Source organism: Macaca thibetana, chromosome 2 (genome assembly GCF_024542745.1).
Source record: "Macaca thibetana thibetana isolate TM-01 chromosome 2, ASM2454274v1, whole genome shotgun sequence".
Classification (NCBI taxonomy): domain Eukaryota; kingdom Metazoa; phylum Chordata; class Mammalia; order Primates; family Cercopithecidae; genus Macaca; species Macaca thibetana.
The window spans coordinates 87105294-87124195 of record NC_065579.1 but is presented as its reverse complement, the minus strand read 5'-3'; the positions used below and the strand labels follow the sequence as shown (position 1 = coordinate 87124195).

At 42.1% G+C, this 18902-nt stretch overlaps 1 protein-coding gene across 2 annotated transcripts in view; it reads left to right on the top strand.

Annotated features, from left to right (window-relative positions):
• MCF2L2 (MCF.2 cell line derived transforming sequence-like 2) overlaps nt 1-18902 on the top strand; it is a 252899-nt gene that overhangs the window by 193433 nt on the left and 40564 nt on the right. For both annotated transcript variants that reach the window (XM_050780177.1, XM_050780176.1), the window contains 6 exons: nt 8018-8084; nt 9256-9371; nt 10685-10754; nt 13335-13427; nt 14109-14201; nt 17684-17752. In XM_050780177.1, the coding sequence (XP_050636134.1) occupies nt 8018-8084; nt 9256-9371; nt 10685-10754; nt 13335-13427; nt 14109-14201; nt 17684-17752 (508 nt within the window). The remainder of the gene's footprint in view (nt 1-8017; nt 8085-9255; nt 9372-10684; nt 10755-13334; nt 13428-14108; nt 14202-17683; nt 17753-18902) is intronic.

The following is an 18902-nucleotide window of genomic DNA, read 5'->3' as shown; positions in this document are numbered from 1 at the left end:
CTGCAGCTTTTCCAAGCACATGGTGCAAGCTGTTGGTGGATCAACCATTCTGGAGTCTGGAGGATGGTGTCCTTCTTCTCACAGCTCCACCAGGCAGTGCCCCAGTGGGCACTCTGTGTGGTGACTCTAACCCCACATTTCCCTTCCATACTCCCCTAGCAGAGATTCTCCATGAGGGCCCCAAACTTCTGCCTGGACATCCAGGCATTTCTATACGTCCATCTCAATTGACTTCTGTGAACTCACAGGCCCAACACTACGTGTAAGCCACCAAGGCTTGGGGCTTGCACCTCTGAACCAATGGCCTGAGCTGTACCTTGGCCCCTTTCAACCATGACTGGAGTGGCTGGGATGTAGGGCACCAAGTCCCTAGACTGCACAGAGCAGGGGTCCCTGGGCCAGGCCCACAAAACCACTTTTTCCTCCTAAGCCTGATTCTGTGATGGGAGGGGCCACCACAAAGGTCTCTGACATGCCCTGAAGACATTTTCCCCACTGTCTTGGTGATTAACATTTGGCTCCTCATTATTTATGCAAATTTCTGCAGCAGGCTTGAATTTCTTCTCAGAAAATGGGTTTTTCTTTTCTATTGCATCATCAGGCTGCCAATTTTCTGAACTTTTATGCTCTTCTTCCCTTTTGAACATAAGTTCCAATTCCAAACCATATCTTTGTGAGCACATAAAACTGAATGCTTTTAACAGCACTCAAGTCACCTCTTGAATGCTTTGCTGCTTAGAAATTTCTCCTGCCAGATGCCCTGAATCATCTCTCTCAAGTTCAAATTTCCACAAATCTCTAGGGCAGGGGCAAAATGCTGCCAGGCTCTTTGCTAAAACATAGCAAGAGTCTCCTTTGCTCCAGTTCCCAACAAGTTCCTCATCTCCATCTGAGACCAACTCAGCCTGGACTTTATTGCCCATATCACTGTCAGCATTTTGGTCAAAGTCATTCAACAAGTCTCTAGGAAGTTCCAAATTTTCCCACATCTTCCTGTCTTTTGAGCCCTCCAAACTGTTTCAACCTCTGCCTGTTACCCAGTTCCAAAGTTACTTCCACATTTTCAGATACTGCAGCATCCCACTCTGCCAGTTCCAATTTACTGTATTAGTCCATTCTCCTGCTCCTGATAAAGATATACCTGAGACTGGGTAATTTATAAAGGAAAGAGGTTTAATGGGCTCACAGTTCCACATGGCTGGAGAGGCCTCACAATCATGGTGGAAGGCAAAGGAGGAGCAAAAGCATGTCTTACATGGTGGCAGGCAAGAGAGCATGTGCAAGGAAACCGCCCTTTATAAAATCATCAGATCTCCTGAGACCTATTCACTATCATGAGAACAGCACAGGAAAAACCTGCCCCCACGATTCAATTACTTTCCACTGGGTCCCTCCCATGATATGTGGAGATTATTACAATTCAAGGTGAGATTTGGGTGGGGACACAGAGTCAAACCATATCACCCACCAAAGAATTTGCCAGTACACAGAACAGCATACACTTTCACCTCCTCTCATCCTCCACACTGTTCCCCTTAGTCTGGGACAAACATCCTTCTTCTATTCCCCCTTACTTTTTAAAAAACTTTTTATTTTAAAAAACTGATTTTTTACTTAAAGAAAAACCTCTGCTTAAACTTCACTCAACACAGAGTTAGCAGTGTCTCCCCCAACCCCTGATTTAATTAGTTGCCCCTCCTCTGCACCTGACTTTTCTGACTACCCTTACCTTATCACACTTATTGGAATCATTGATTTTCTTATCTCTTCCATTAGACTCTGAATTTATTAAGGTCAGGATTATGGTACATTTCTCTATCCCAAGTGCCTATCATGGAGCCAGGCTCATAGTAGGGCATCAATATGTGTCTGGTCAATTAATGTAATGGTTTTTGGGTGGGAAACAAGGACGAGAGTGTGGTACTGATTTCAACTGAAGCTGCTGGAGTTTTTAAGGATGATTGGCACTTTAAAGAAAGTGGAAAATAGTGATAACGTTGGCTTAAGAAAAGTGGGGTCTAAAAGGAGTGGGACAGATGAGTGCTATTTAGTTGAATAGGGGACCATCTGCAGTAGAATCATCCAGGGCGCTTGTGAAAACTACAGGTTCCATCTTAGCTCCCACCCACCACTCTCCATTCTGATGTGTAAATCTAGTTGTGTAAATCTGGTTTTACCTTTAAAGGAAGCTCCTTAAGAAGATTCTTAGCACATGAACAGAGAGCCTTAAACTCCTAGAAGGAACTCTGGCAGCTCTGGGCAAGTTCTTGAAGAAAGAGAATGATGACAGGATAAAAATGGAGCTTTGGGGGACTGGGCATGGTTCCTCACACCTGTAATCCCAGCACTTTGGGAGGCCTAGGTGGCAGATCACCTGAGGTCAGGAGTTCGAGACCAGCCTGGCCAATATGGCAAAACCCCATCTCTACTAGAAATACAAAATTTAGCCAGGTATGGTGGCAGGCACCTTTAACCCCAGCTACTGGGAAGGCTGAGGCACGAGGATTGCTTAAACCTGAGAGGTGGAGGTTGCAGTGAGCCAAGATCTTGCCATTGCACTCCAGCCTGGGCAACAAGGATGAAACTCTCTCTCAAAGGAGCTTTTGGAAGGGCATAGTCTGGTGGTCTGCAAAATAGACTGGGGGAAGAGAAATCTCAGAAGTAAGGGTGAGCTTCTATGAGTGCACTAAAGTGTTTAAATGGCAGGAATTGAAAGCTTGCACTGCAGGGTGTCACCAGAAGTGGAGAGTCAGTAGTCACCCAGGAAGCATGTTGAGAGATGATATAAGGAGCCTGGGTGACAGAATATAAGGGAGATATAAGAATGATGGAGGGGGAATTTTGAAATGACAACTGTGTTTTAGGGACCGTAGAAAAATGTCAGTTCCACTGATACACATGCTACTTCTGTCTGATTAGTTCTATTTCAACTTGATGTGACTGCGGTGTCTGGGAGGCATCCAGGTGAAAATGATATAGCCCATTGGCAGCGTGGCCTCAAGAATGACCAAAGGTCTGGGAGGAAGACAAAGATGTGGGAGAGTCAACAGCATGGGACAGGAAGGACAGAAGCCTGGAAATCTGAGTTCAGATTCTTAAAAAGTAAAAATCTGTAATGCTTTCTGACATGCATAATGTGATGATAGGATAGCAGGAGGAACTGGAAACTCTTGAAGGCAAACTGTGTTGACAATAATGAGCAAAAATAGACCTCTGGTGGACGGGAATCCCAAAGGATACTCTTCTATTGGAGAACTGAGAACCGAGGAGGGGGTGTGTGTGTGACGGGGCAGTAGTTCAAAGCGGGAGCAGAGGAGGGCACATGAACAAAGAAGAAACTTATCAGGAAATCCTAACATGTATCTATTTTAATGATCTCTCTTGCTAAAGAGGATTGCATTTTTTTAAAGCATATTCCTTTCATTCCTGCCCCTTGGTTGTGGTGTCATTTGAAACAAGCATGAGGTGTCATGTAGAATGGAACCAGATAACCAAAGCTCCGTTTTCATGCTACCCTGAAATATGGCTTCAGAGAAGAAACATTCCTTTAAAACACATTTTGCCTGCGTTTCCCCTTTAATGAGCTAAGGGCAGCATCTATTTTGAAATGTAAAACAAAGTAAACTAACGCAGAGTACCTTAGTGCAGGCTGCTCTTGCATCCTAATCTCCCTTTGATATCCTAAGTGCAGTCCTCTAGCTCTGAGTAGATTGCCATCAGGACAGAAATTGCTGTTGGTGCTGAAAGGTTTTTTAATTACTTGAATACTCCAGTGTTTTCTGTTGTTCATCTGCATGATATACACTTGATGACTTTAGGTGGTAAATCCTTGAGAGTCTTTTCTGTGAATAAAGTTACATGCTTTGGAATAGGGTTGTCCAATCTTTTGGCTTTCCTGGGCCACACTGGAAGAAGAATTGTCTTGGGCCACACATAAAATACATTAACACTGGCCAGGCACGGTGGCTCACGCCTGTAATCCCAGCACTTTGGAAGACCAAGGAGGGTGGATCACGAGGTCAGGAGATCAAGACCATCCTGGCCAACATGGTAAAACCCCATCTCTACTAAAATACAAAAAGTTAGCTGGGCATGTTGGCGCACACCTGTAGTCCTAGCTACTCAGGAGTCTGAGGCAGGGGAATTGCTCGAACCTGGGAGGCAGAGGGGGCAATGAGCCGAGATTGTGCCACTGCACTCCAGCCTGGCAACAAAGCAAGACTCATCTCAAACAAACAAACAAACAAACAAAAACATTAACACTAACGATAGTTGATGAGCTTTAAAAAAAATCACGAAAAAAATCTCATAACGTTTTAAGAAAGTTTACAAATTTGTGTTGGGCCACATGTGGCCCACAGGCCGCAGGTCGTACGAGCTTGCTTTAGAATAATAAAGCAGGGAATCATCAGTAAGAGTCATACATTTTCTCCTGTTTTATAAAGGTAGCTGAAAGGCAAACAGGAGAAGAAAGCAAAAACAATGGCCTAACTGTGGTGTGAGGGCTCTTTTTAAAGTTATATATTAATTTGAATGTATTGAATGAATATTGATTTGCCTACATTCTTCAGTGGAATTCCTGTCATTGGCATTTTATCTGTTGCACTCCAACAGGTAAAATGAAGCAGTTGGATAAGATTTCTAGACTATTTTCCAAACTATAATGCAGAATATGACCAAGGGATTTCTTTTCCTTCAGAGATGTGAATATTTTCCTGTATTAGAGTCCTAAAAGCTCCTAAGAGTCTCTTAAGTTCATAGATCATCTTTGGATAATAACCTTGACTTCTGCCCACCTCCTGGTTATTTCTGCCTTCTGACTTCCTTTAATCGTCAATGCATCCTGAAGCCAACTTGCCAAGTTGCTTAAGCCCAATGCTTCATGAAGGCATAAGAGGCTGATTGTACTCAAGTTTTCCATGAATGCTTAACTGTTGCTGTAGTCCCCCTGGATGCCGTGGCTCATAGAAACATATTGGTGTTGAGACCTGTACTTCCTTCTGACGTAGAAACCGTCGTTGTTTCAGGGTGATTTATAAAAGGCACAGGAACCTCTTTCTCAGTGACTTAGTAAAGTATGATGTTAAAGTAACTTTTTGGGAGTTTTAGACTTCTGGAAATTACATCCTCTATGGTGCATCTCGTTTATCAGTCTTGTCTTATAACAAGTATTTATAAATAGACACAAAAATGATTATAAGAAAGAATAATGAACTGTAAAATATGTGAATTGTATTAATTTATATCTATCAAATAGGGTTTACTTATCATTACCTCCAGTAACATTCATTTTAAAATATTATATAAACCCTATTTTTCCATTATAAAAGCAGTAAATGTTTCACTTAAAAAAACATTGTAGAAGGGTATAGAGTAAGATGTAGAAATTCTTCATATTTTAGCTTTCAGTACCACTCTCCAAAAGCAATCACGTGTTAAGTTTCTTTGCATAAATTTTCTGAGCATATACAATTTTACGTATATTTCTACGTACTCATTTTTTACACAAATAGTCATGCTATGCTTACTTGTCTACTTCTTGCTTTGTTTTTTCACTGAAAATACCTGGCCTCTGTCATATCAATGTTTGAGTCAGCCTCATTCTTTTTAATAATTGCGTGGTATTTCATTATGTGTGTGTTCCATATATATATATATATAATTTTTTTCTTTTTTTCTTTTGAGACGGAGTTTCACTCTTGTCCCCCAGACTGGAGCACAATGGTGTGATCTTGGCTCACTGTAGTCTCCACCTCCTGGGTTCAAGTGATTATCCTGCTTCATCCTCCCAAGTAGCTGGGATTACAAGCATGCACCACCACACTCATCTAATTTTTTGTATTTTTAGTAGAGACAGGGTTTCACCATGTTGGGCAGGCTGGTCTCGAATTCCTGGCCTCAAGTAATCCACCCGCCTCGGCCTCCCAGAGTGCTGGGATTACAGGTGTGAACCACCATGCCCGGCCTACATACCATAATTTTTTGATGAGCATTTAAGTAACCAGTTTATATCTGGTTGTCGTTGAAGTTATATTGTCCTAATTGCAAACAATGAATATTCCTAGAAGTGAAATTACTGAACCAAGGAGCACGTGTTTTACATTTCCATGAGATGTTTCCAAATTACCTTCCAAAGAGCTTGCACAAATTTATACATTTTACCAATATTGTCTGAAGGTTTTTCCACACCTTCATTTACCAGTCTTTCTTTGAGGTTTGAAATGTTTAATATTCTAATATATGAAAATTGTTGCTTTTTTAAGATATGCCTTTATTGAATGTATGTACTGAGTATTTTTTCCACAAGCCTAATAGCCATTTGAATATTTGTGTGAATCTCCTATTTTGTGTCCTTTCCCATTTTTTTCTTTTGGATCATTTGTGTCTTGCCACATTCATTTTTACGAGAGAAAAACAAATCATTTTCTAGGAGAGGCTGCCATTTAATAGATAATCCATCAGTAGTTCACAGGAATAAATACATATATTCTACACAAGGACACATGTATAAACACTCATCTACTTGGACCCCTAAAAGAAATAATAAATATGGCCACGTAGCCTAAGGAGAGAAAGAAAGTCTGTCTGGGATAGATGTGGGGACTGGCCTCACTCTTTCTACTGGTTTTCTATTGCTCTATAAAAACTGACCACAAACTTAGGAGACTCACAGTTTCCCTGGGACAGGAGTCCCACAAGGCTAAAGTCAAGGTGTTGGCTGTGTTTTCACGTGAAGCTCTGGATCCTCTTCTAAGTTCATGTGGTTGTGGCAGGACTTGGTTCCTTGCAACTATAGGACTGATTTCCCTTCCTTGCTGCCTGTCAGCTGGGAGCCACTCTCAGTTCCTATGGCTGCCCACATTCCATTCCATCTGGCCCCCTCCATCTCAAAAGTCAGCAAAGGGGAATCTCCTTTGTGTTGAATCCTTTTTGTGCTTCCAATCTCTGACCTCTAGACCCAAAACTGAGTTCATGTGATTAGGACAAGCCCAAGTGGATTACCTATCAAATGAACCGTAAAAGCCTTCCACAGCAGCCCCTAAATTAGTGTTTGATTGGAAGAGGTGTATGTGCAGTGGGGCCAGAAGTCTTGGGGACCGTCTTTAATTCTGCCCACCACATGTTCCACCTGCCTTCCTTGACAGAAGCAGACAGAACTCATACCTTTTGCCTTAGGAAATCATGGTGAAACATCCAATGCCAGAGGAAGGAGCTAGCATCCATCTAATGCCATGTACAACAAAATACATCCATATGGGTCAAAGATCTGGATGTGAGGGCCTCGCACACTGTCTCACACCTATAGTCTCAGCAGTTTGGGAAGCCAAGGCAGGAGGATTGCTTGAAAGTAGTAGTTTGAGACCAGCCTGGGTAACATAGCAAGACCTCATCTCTACCAAAAAAAAAAGGCATTAGCTGGGCGTAGTGGTGCACATCTGTAGCCCTAGCTACTTGGGAGGCTGAGGTGGAAGGGTTGTTGGAGCCCAGCAGTTTGAGGCTACAGTGAGCCATGATCATACCACTGTACTCACTGTACTGGGCAACAGGGCAAGACCCTATCTCTTAAAAGGAAAAAAATCTTGATGTGAGCAGAAAGCTGGAGAGAAAATCTAGGAAACCGCTTATACAACGTATACAATGTAGGGGGTGGGGACAGGGTCAGGCAGACCTTCCTTGACTAAGGATCCAAACCTGCTATTTCTGACTCCAACACCTCCCTTCTTGACCCCCACACTGTATGGCCCACCCAGAGGACAGGTCATTCACTGGCTGCCTAAAGGATTTTGAGTTCTCTAACCTTGCTGTGTCTTCTTGATACCAGTGTGATCACAGTATGTGTTTGTGAGATGCTGACCTTGGGTGTTCAATAGAACAGAATGAACTGACCAGAAACTAAGTAGGTGAGCCACTAAAGGGAAACTGTATTGATGAGCATTATTCTAACAGAATTCTAAAAGAACACTCTCCCCTCCCTGTCTCTCTCTCTTTCACCCTCCCACCTGCTGCTGCGATTCAGGCGCATTATACATGACTTGCTTGAGACTGAAGAGATTTATATAAAAGAGATTAAAAGCATAATTGATGTAAGTAGATTTGGGGAGTGGGTATCAAGCATATATTCAAACTGCAGACATTTTGTTGTACAAAAAGACTCAAAATAGTTGCCATAAGTCTCCAGAATTCCCACCAAGGTTTCAGGTCTTAAAATATTACAAGTGTCTCCAGTAGGAATAAGAGCATTCCTGTGGTTTCTTGATCCGCGTAGCCAAATAGTTTCCAAAGAATTATGCCAGTTCACACTGATTCCAGCAATGCCCAAATAGGTCTACCATCTTCTTGCCTACAAAGGATATTATAAGTGTTCCTGATACTTTAATAAGGGAAGATTATTTCTTGTTTTTTTTAAGTAGCCTTTTTTCTTAAGAGTAAAAATGCATGTTTCCCCTATTTTCCTAAGGGAATAGTCTTAAGGAAAAAATTATATGTACACAATTATTTATAATCACATTTTTACAATAAAATATTAGAAGCAACCCAAATGTCCAATAAAAAGGGAATGTTTAGTAAATTATGATATGTATGCTGAATAAACATTATTCAGATATTAAACAATTATTATTGGGCTGGGAGCAGTGGCTCACACCTGTAATCCCAACACTTTGGGAGGCCGAGGCAGGTGGATCGCCTGAGATCAGAAGTTCGAGACCAGCCTGGCCAACATGGTGAAACCCCGTCTCTACTGAAAATACAAAAATTAGCCATGTGTGGTGGTACATGCCTCTAATTCCAGCTACTTGGGAGTCTGAAACAGGAGAATCACTTGAACACGGGAGATGGAGGTTGCAGTGAGCCGAGACCACGCCATTGCCCTCCAGCCTGGGCAAGAAGAGCAAAACTTCGTCTCAAAAATAATAATAATCATAATAGTCATAGCAATTGTATCAGGTCACAAAACAATGGGTACATTTTCCCTTCTTTTACATTAAACCTGTGTAACACAAACATTTTTAAATGTATTTGCTCTTCCCACAAAAATGCCATTTTATTATCATTGCCATTAAGCCATCTCCTTCTGAAAGTGGGCACATGAGGAAAATGATATCAAAAGAAAGTACTCGATACAACAGCTTTCAAGAAACAAGTGTGCTATATTCTTCAATTATTTCACTAAAGTTTTGGTTTTTGGAGTAGCTAATTCAGATGATCTCTGGTATGTTCCTGTTTGTAACACCTACCTTGTTTCCACCTCTGCAGGGATATATCACTCCAATGGATTTTATCTGGCTAAAGCATCTAATTCCAGATGTTCTTCAGAATAACAAGGACTTTCTCTTTGGGAATATTAGCGAACTTTACGAATTTCACAACAGGTATATAATAATTCATGTTATCAGAAAGAATGGAGAGTAAGAGAAGGGTGGAAATGAGACTGATGGAACTGGGGGATGAAAATGCTTAGATGTTTTCAGGTTTAAGCTAGTGGTTTGGAGTCAGTGGATTGGATTGGGGTGGGTTGGAGTGAAAGGGGAGGAGAAGCCCCACAGGATCCCTGGGGAGGAAGGGAAGAGGCATCAAAGGAGCATGCACCTGGTGTCAGACATCCATATTGTATGCAGTTGAGTGTTCCTTTGTTTATTTATTTATGCATCAGCATTTTTTGAGTACCTGTTCTATGCCAGGCGCTGTGATCAGCATTGAGAATACAAAGATGACCAAGATACACATCTACATACCATTATCATAAGGGGATGCTGGGAACTAGGCTGTTAGAAAATGCTGACTGCTCAAACAAGTTGTACTTTTAACCCAGGGCTGCTTAGATACTGAGTTCTAGAGAATTGCAGGAATAAGGGACTTTGGAAATCATCTTCAAACACTTTCATGTTACACATGTGGGAATGGTAACATGTTGACTCTCTTTATTTGCTATGATGACCCCAAGATTGCACACCTAATTCACAGAGGGAGAAAAGCTGCTTGATGAATTGAACCACAGTTGTTTCCTAACCCCATCCCTCGTCCATTGGTCAGACACAAAATTAAAATGGAAACCCACTTCCGCTAATTTCCCCAGAGAAGTTATGTAGCGTCTTTGAGCCCCAGGTTTTATATTTATGAAACCCTATCTTGCAGGGTTTGGTTGAGGATTAAATGAGATATTATTTGAGGAGCACTTAGCTTATGCCTGGCTTATAGTAAGCTCTCAATGATATTAGTAATAGCAACAGCAGCAGCAACAGTTCTTATGAACGTTGTTTTCATGTAACAGGGAGCATCAGTGAGTGTATCCAGTCTGTCTATGACTAGTGCTTAGAATTACCAGAACAGCTGTGTTCTGATAATTTGAGATGATCCTGACCCGCTGTGCCTTCTAAGTAGTTCTCGTTTCTCCTCTCTTTCTCAACTAGTTCTTCTCATTCTCTTTCTTAGTTTTCTTTTTGTGAACCTAAGGCAACAGATCAAACAAATTAAAGTTGTGAGTGATTTCAGGGTAATTGTAGTAATGCCTCAGAATACAGCTTTTTCTTTCTGAATCAATGTGTAGAAGACAAGGTAAGAGCAAGAAGGCCTGGAGAACATTTTTGTAGGCACCTCTTAAAACCTTATGTGATTGTACTTAAAAAAATAATTATCTGCATGTAAAAATCAAAACATTCTTACTTGTATACTTTTATTTTTCCAGGACTTTTCTAAAAGAGTTGGAAAAGTGTGCTGAGAACCCTGAACTTCTGGCACATTGCTTTCTCAAGAGAGTAAGTCTGTGCTCCCAGTAAATAACCATGTTAAAGTCAGGCCTTACTTTTCTGTATTAAGAGGTAAGGACAAATGGAAACACCAATGGTCTAAAAACATATCTGCTTCCCCCCCACTCCAAGCTTTACTGAAATATAATTGGCAAATAAAAATCGCATATATTCAAACTATACAACTTGATGGTTTGATATACTTACACCCTGTGAAATGATTACCACAATCAAGTTAATGAATACATTCATTACCATTGTGTGTGTGTATGTGTATATATATATAATACATATATATATATATATATATAAAAAAAATCTTAAAAAGTTGATTTTATATCATTGAAGTAGAAGGGTGGTTTCCAGGGGCTGAAGTCTAAAGGAAGTAGGGAGATGTTGGTCACAGGGTACAAACTTGCAGTTATGAGATGAGCAAGTTCTGGAGATGTAATGCACAGCATGGTGACTATCATGGAATAATACTGCACTGTATACTTGAAATTTGCCAAGACAGTATATCTTGTATCTGCCCTTTGAATGGAAAACATGAGTTGGCCTCCCAACTTTATTTGACTTTATCCAAGGTGAGAATGAGTACAATTTGACTGAGCTCACACTGATATGCGGGAGTAACTGCAAGCCTGGCTTCCTGCATAGCCCCATGAAATGGAAGGCTGGCCACCCATTGTCCCCAAAGCAGAGGTTACTCTTCTGAATGACTCAACTGTGTTTTAAAACAAGAATCATACAGTGAGATTAGAGTCCCACGATAAAGCTGTATTAATGCTCTCAAGAGGAGAAGCATTGGTGTTAAACTAAAAATCTCAGAAAATACATTTTATTTCCATTCTATTTTTTACAACATAGAGGATGATTAGAAAATTTTAAATCTACAACCTCTTTTAGGCTTAGTACTCAATTTGTGAATGTCTTGGCCTACAACATACCTCCAACTACCCCTTCTTCCCACCTCCCATACTTCTTCCTTCTTTCCCTGTTTCTCCATCCTGTTTTGGGCAACAAATAGGCTGTCTGGGCCAGTGGGAGCTGCCACAGAGAAATGTTTCACCCAACACCATTCCCCACCAAGTGCTTTCTAGGACGCGACCATAGAGATGATCCTGATGCCCCGTGCCTTCTAAATGGTTCTCGTTTCTCCTCTCTTTCTCAACTAGTCCTTCTCATTCTCTTTCTTATTTTTCTTTTTGTGAACTCAAGGCAACAGATCAAACAACTTAAAGTCGTAAGCAACTCATATTATGACTGAGGCTGAGAGCAATACTTATGATAACTGGAAGAAAACAAAGCCCCCAGGTTTCAAGATATTTGACATTAATGGAGAGAAGGAATCTTCAATGCTCAGAGCCCTTTGGTGGCCCCATATGGCTTTCCATGTCACCTCATCATAGGTGTTAAGCTCTGAGTTACTGTTCTAGCTCCTTAACCGGTCTGAACATTTTTCAAGGGCCATCTGTCTTAAGTGTGTGTGTCATTTTTTTCCTGGAGGGAATAGCAAAGGACGGTTGCTGTAGTTCTTATGCTTAAAGTGACCACTTACAACCTCTTGGGACAAAGCAAGAGCTATAGAAATGGAAGTCATTCACCATAGCGATGTATTTGGGAGTCGAACAGGCATCATTGAAGCTGCGAGGGAAGAAATCATCTGTGTTGGCATATGATGGAAGTCCAGAGTTGGGCTGAGCAGGACAGGGACACAGACTTCAGCAAGGAGGTGGCTGCATGGGCTTCTCCAGCAGAGTGGCATGGGATCTGTGGCCAGCACAGCCGCTGTGGGCCAGGCTCCCTGATAGAGCAAGTGAAGCTGGCAGGCTGACTCCAGAGGCTTGAAGTGTGCTCTCTCTCTGGGATATTGGCAGATGTGTGCCTACCTCTCAGTGTCTTTGATACCATGAGAATACAGGTTGAGCAGCACCTTGAGTCCTCCTTGCTCTCCAGTTCCGAAACAGTCACATAACATTTCCTGTCTCAGAGTCTTGTGCTGCAGGTTGAAAGTGATGTTTGAGGCAGAGCCTGTCACTTTGAGGGTTGCCCAAATCACTGAGATCCATATTGGTTGCCCAATCTACCACATCTCCCCTCTGGCATGTTTCCATCTTTTGGTTGTTTCTTGGGCTTCTTTGTAGGGTTGGTGTCACGATGACCACAAGGAACGGGTGGGGAGAGAAAAGAGGGGGCCATCAACCACCAGCCTCTTTTCTGTCAGTTTTACTACTCATTGCAGACCTGTTGTGGGGAGATGTCGAAGTCCTGGACAAAGGGCAGGAAAAGAATGATAAAGATAAAAACCAATTCCTGTTTGTGAGTCTACTTATGTATTTACCAATAGCCCTTGTAGATGTTCCCAGAGCACTCTGTGCCCATCTATGTCCAGTAGTTATGGTTGTTTATAGCCTTCTGTTTCTCTCTCCATCACACACGCATCCCAACATAAGATTACTTACTGCGCACCCCCAATTCCTTACACATTAGAGTACTCTGGCTTGTTGAATGAATGAATAAACTGTGTTATCCTGTCCACTTACTGAAAAATGCTACCTGATTAATTTGTTCTAATTTTTTCCCACCTAGAAAGAAGATCTTCAGATATATTTTAAATACCATAAGAATCTGCCCCGAGCTAGGGCAATCTGGCAAGAGTGTCAAGACTGCGCCTACTTTGGGGTAATGTTGAGAAGACAGAGTCTCCCACAGATTGTTCCTGGAAAATGTTTCTATGCATCAAGTTGTTAAAGAAATCACAAGTGGGACTAGGGAGAGGAATTAGACATTGGGATTTATGTTTACTTAAAGTGTCCCATACTTTGAAATTACACATGAAAAGTTTCGACACAGTCTTTGGTCTCTATGGGATAGGCCTGTGAGGAGCACCTATATCTGGTGAGAAAACCAGTGTCTTCTTCTAGGATGGGTTTTTTAAATGAAACTAAGTCAAAAATATCACACTTTGGGCTACCTGGAATGATATCTACAAACCATCTGTATCCTTCAGGCTCCAGATGGCCTGAATAGACTCTGGCGGCCCCCAGCTTGAAGACAGGCAGCCTTCTTTTCAGAAGGACTTGAAATGCCCCACTGTTTTCTAGTGAACTTGCTTTCTAAAAGAAATAAATGGTTCTGCTTCCCTAGATGCCTGTAAAAATCTTAGCCAAACCGTCCTCTTTCCTCTTTCTCTTATTTCACATACTGTTCCTAGGGGACAGAACAACCCCACAGCCTTATGGAGCTGCTCGACAGCTGCCCCTATTGTCTAGGAAAAGCAATTCTGTGTTTTGTACCTAAATGCTGCCACTTTTATTCTGTGTGTATTGTTTGTTTTATGTTGTTTCTATTTGGCTTTTAAAGGTATGCCAGCGCCAACTGGATCACAATCTCCCTCTTTTTAAGTATCTTAAAGGACCAAGCCAGAGACTTATAAAATACCAGATGCTGTTGAAGGTAAAATCAATGAGACAGTGCTTTTCCATTGTGGGAAACCAGGCGCCTGCACTATGGTGCCCTTGTCGTTATGCATGTAGAGCTGTGCCTTGGTCTTCTAAGGCTGAAGATGTGTCCATCCTGCCGGCTTTTTCTTTTCCTCCAACTCTAAATCAGCCCTCTTCAAGGTGGAGTAAGACCAAAGAATCGTAGAGCTGGAGGGCACCTGAGGGCCTCACTAGTCTAATGTGTAGCTCAGGGCATGAATCACTAAGGAGCCTGGCTTAGGGGAGGAGAGCTCTTTGGGAGCGAGAGTGTGATTTTCCACAAAGTTACTGTTTTATGGGCATTTTAACTTATGGAAGGGAGAAGACAAAACTGAAGTCTTCTCTCCTTTTGCAGCGCTGACCTCCATTCTTAGATTTAGGATCTTACCCTGAGAGCAGCCTAACAGAATGAACTTTGCTATATCTGAACCCTGAACCCCTAAGTGGTTCTGTCTCTCTCTGTCTCTCTGACCTTTGCCCCTCCTTAGTGATAAGTCATTGACACTAGCACATCTGCAGGCAAGCATTCTCAGACACCCCAAACAGGATTTGAGGGCCTATCATGGCTGGTTTTCCATGTGTGAGCTTGAGGGAAAGGTTTGGGCCACCGCGGTACGTTGTCTGTTGAATTAACCTCTATGAGGCATTTAGGTAGCTCTTGCCCAGTGGCCACTGTCTCTTAATAAAAAAACAAACAAAAACAAGCACCTACTGTTTACTGGGTGCTTCCCCATGTGTATTTCTTTTTTGTTTTGTTTTGTTTTGTTTTGTTTTGAGATAGAGTGTGACTCTGCCCAGGCTGGAGTACAGTGGCGCAATCTCAGCTCACTGCAACCTCTGCCTCCCAGGTTCAAGCAATTCTCCTGCCTCAGCCTCCCGAGTAGCTGGGATTACAGGCGTGCCACCATGCCTGGCTAATTTTTGTATTTTTAGTAGAGACAGAGTTTCATCATGTTGGTCAGGCTGGTCTTGAACTCCTGACCTTGTAATCCACCCACCTCAGCCTCCCAAAGTGCTGGGATTACAGTATTTCTTATTTAATCCCCACAATCAGACATACCAGCCATGCTCTGGACTGTGAAAAAACTGAGGCTCAGGAAGGTTAAGCTCATTGCCCAACAATCTCCCCTCGGAAAAAGTTACCCCTTTCAGGCCAGACATGATGACACACACCTGTAGTCCCAGCTACTTGCGAGGCAGAGGCAGGAGCATCCCTGAGTCCAGGAGTTCAAGGCTAACCTGGGCAACATAGCGAGACCTCATCTGTAAAAATAATTTAAGGCCCAGTGTGGTGGCTCACACCTGTAATCCTAGCACTTTGGGAGGCCAAGGTGCGCAGATCATGAGGTCAGGAGATCGAGACCATCCTGGCTAACAAGGTGAAATCCCGTCTCTACTAAAAATAAAAAAAATTAGCCAGGCGTGGTGGTGGGTGCCTGTAGTCCCAGCTACTCGGGAGGCTGAGGCAGGAGAATTGCATGAACCTGGGAGGCGAAGCTTGCAGTGAGCCGAGATTGTGCCACTGCACTCCAGCCTAGGCAACAGAGCAACATTCTGTCTCAAAAAAAAAAATTTTTTTTTCAAAGTTACTCGTTTCAAGCTTTCCATTAGCAGTTTTAGCCTCAGCATACTCTGCCATTTGTCAGTTATGAGACCTTGACCTCTTGGGCCTTAGTTTTCCTCTATGTAAAATGAGGGTACTAGAACCTCCTCTGTAAGATCGTTATGAAGCAGATGATTAGCACATGCGGAGGGCTTGGCACAGCCCAGGAAGCTCTGCATGATGCGTAGCTGTTATCTTAGACACCGAGACTGTCACACCACCATAGAAATGAGGATAATGATCTGCTTCCTTCAGCGAGCAGCACCTCGGAGCATGTTTGACACAGCACTCACTCAAGGCTTCATGCTCCTCTGCATGTCCCATTGTCACTGTCATTCCTATTCTAGAAGTCCAACCTCTGGGCCCAGTGAGGAGTGAGCAGGATGTAAGTGATGGTCCTCCCTCCTTCAGCCTAGGCTCCAGCTTTCCCACAGAGGTGACATTTACACACGAGCTAGGTTCGTACCAGACGCAGAGGGCTGTGGGACATCGTCACTGGAAACACAGACTCGAGAGTTTAACAACCTGGGTCTGAATCCAGGCTCTGACCCTTCCAGGATGCGTGAACTCAGGCAAGTTACTTAACCTCTCTCAGCCTCAGATTTCTCACCCGTAGAATTAAGATAATAATAGTATTTTCCTGGAATGCTTGTTGGGAGCATTAAATGAGACAATACAGGTTAAAAGCACTTAGAAGGTTTTGTTAGCTGCCTTTCACTGAAGAAACAAGAGATAGAATTACTACAACATATTTTGCAGGGGGTCTGTGAGGAATTGTGGGGGCTACCCAAGGCAGACCAGAGCAGCGTCCCCACAGCTAAGCTTGCTGGTGCCTGTGAAACCAGCTCAGGCCATCACATGCCTGCAAAGAAAGGAAAGACCTTGTAGTCCTGTCTAGGACCTTCTCTATCCCCAGGGGCGGAGCTTATTTTGCTTCTGCCACACATGAGCTGGCTTGACAGAGCATGAATGTTGGACTGATTGCTTTAGAAAGGATCATGGGGTCTTGGGGAGAGGGTGATCAGTGATAGCTTATACCATTAAAGACAAAGACTCATGAAACGTTGGGGAAAACGTGAACAAAATATGTAACAAATGGTCAGTATGCTTAATGAATCACGTGCTCTTGGAAATTATAATAAAAAGATGTGCAAAGGACATAGCAGTTTGCATAATAAACACCGCTAGTAGCAAACATTTTTTTAAAAAGTTCTACACCTCTAGTTATCTAAGGAAGTCAAAATAAAACAACAGTGAGGTAGGATTTCTCTTTTCATTCAATTGTTAAAGATTTTTTATTAAATGGTACTACCCCTTGTAGGCTAGGAGCTGGTGAGACAAGCTTTCCTATATAGCTGGCAGGAACACAGTCCTTCTGTGAAGAACTTGGAAATATGCCTCAAAACTATTAACATTTACAATTCCACTCTAGGAATTTAGCTTTAAGAAAAATGCACAAAAGTTATTATCATTATTATAGTAAAAAATATTGTTAAACCTAAATGTTTAATGATAAGGGGGACTATAATTCGATTATGGTTTATCTATAAAATATAACACGCTACCACAATCAAAGCCCATGTTTTAGAAAAATATAAGGGGAAAATATTCATGAGATATTGTTGAATGAGAAAAAGCAGTCTACAAAATAGGGTGTACAATATGATTCTAGGTTTGTGGAAAGAACCCTGTGCCAAATACATCATTTATTCTTTCCCTCTTACACATTTACACACGTTCTCAGTCAGCTTAGCACTGGTGACAGATAGTTTGCACAGTAGATTTTGTTGACAATCTACATTTTGATGGCAATCTACGTTTTAATTTTCAACAAGACTTTTGGGTTAATGCAGGGTCTGCTGGATTTCGAGTCTCCAGAAGATATGGAGCTAGACCCAGGTGAACTAGGAGGCTCGGCTAAGGTACTGGATATTAAATATTACATTTATATAACTGATTGTTAATGGTGTTTGTCTATGGGTCAGAGGATTTACAGCAATTTTACTTTGTGATCTTTATTGTCTAGATTTCCTAAAACCGTATGTATCCTATAACTCATAGTCAAGAAAAAAATCAAAGGCAATTTTAAAGTAGGGATTTGCAGCCCAAAGGGAAGTGGTAATGTATTTTCTTCCTTCCACATAATTTTTTTTTTTTCAGACAGAATCTCACTCTGTTGCCCAGGCTGGAGTGCAATGGTGCAATCTTGACTCACTGCAACCTCCACCTCCCGGGTTCAAGCGATTCTCCTGCCTCAGCCTCCCAAGTAGCTGGGATTACAGGTGCCCACCACCATGCCCAGCTAATTTTTTTATTTTTAGTAGAGACGGAGTTTCGCCATGTTAGCCAGACTGGTCTCTAACTCTTGACTTCAGGTGATCCACCCGCCTCGGCCTCCAAAGTGCTGGGATTACAGGCGTGAGCCACTGCGCCCAGCCAAAAAATATTTTAATGGGAACAAAATTAAGCAAATACGTAAAATGCATACATAAAAGACTGGAAGTAAATAAATATGATAAAATGTCTGCTATGGTTTTCCTGAATGGTAGGATTATGTTTTCTTCTTTGTACCTCTTAGTGTATCTAATTTGTATGTGTTATGTCTTGTTCTCCTCTCTGTGTGTGTGTGTGTGTGTGTGTGTGTGTGTGTGTGTGTGAAACTCTAAGAATCTGCCAAAGTTCCCTTAGAAGAAATGGTGACTGTGACCACATCAGGTTGGAAAGAAATCTGTGGTTTAGCAGTGGGGTTTCTCTTCCATTTTCTATAGAATATTCTAGTTTTAGCAATAAACACTTAAGACATGTCTCATGGGTCAGTCATTTGCATGCCCTTTCTGCTCAGAATGGATGACAAGGACCCCTTGAAAACAGAAGCAGCTCAGGACACAGGTAGTATTTTTACAGCCGGGAGCAAGAGGAGCTACCCCTAGTTAGAGGAGTTTAATAATGTTTTCAAGGATTTTTCTGAAACCTATATTATATAATTCAAAACCCTAGCCACCTCATGTTTTGTGAAGAAGGGTTAGTGGAAGGAAGGAGGATAGGAGCATGTGAGGATCTGAAAGGAAACTG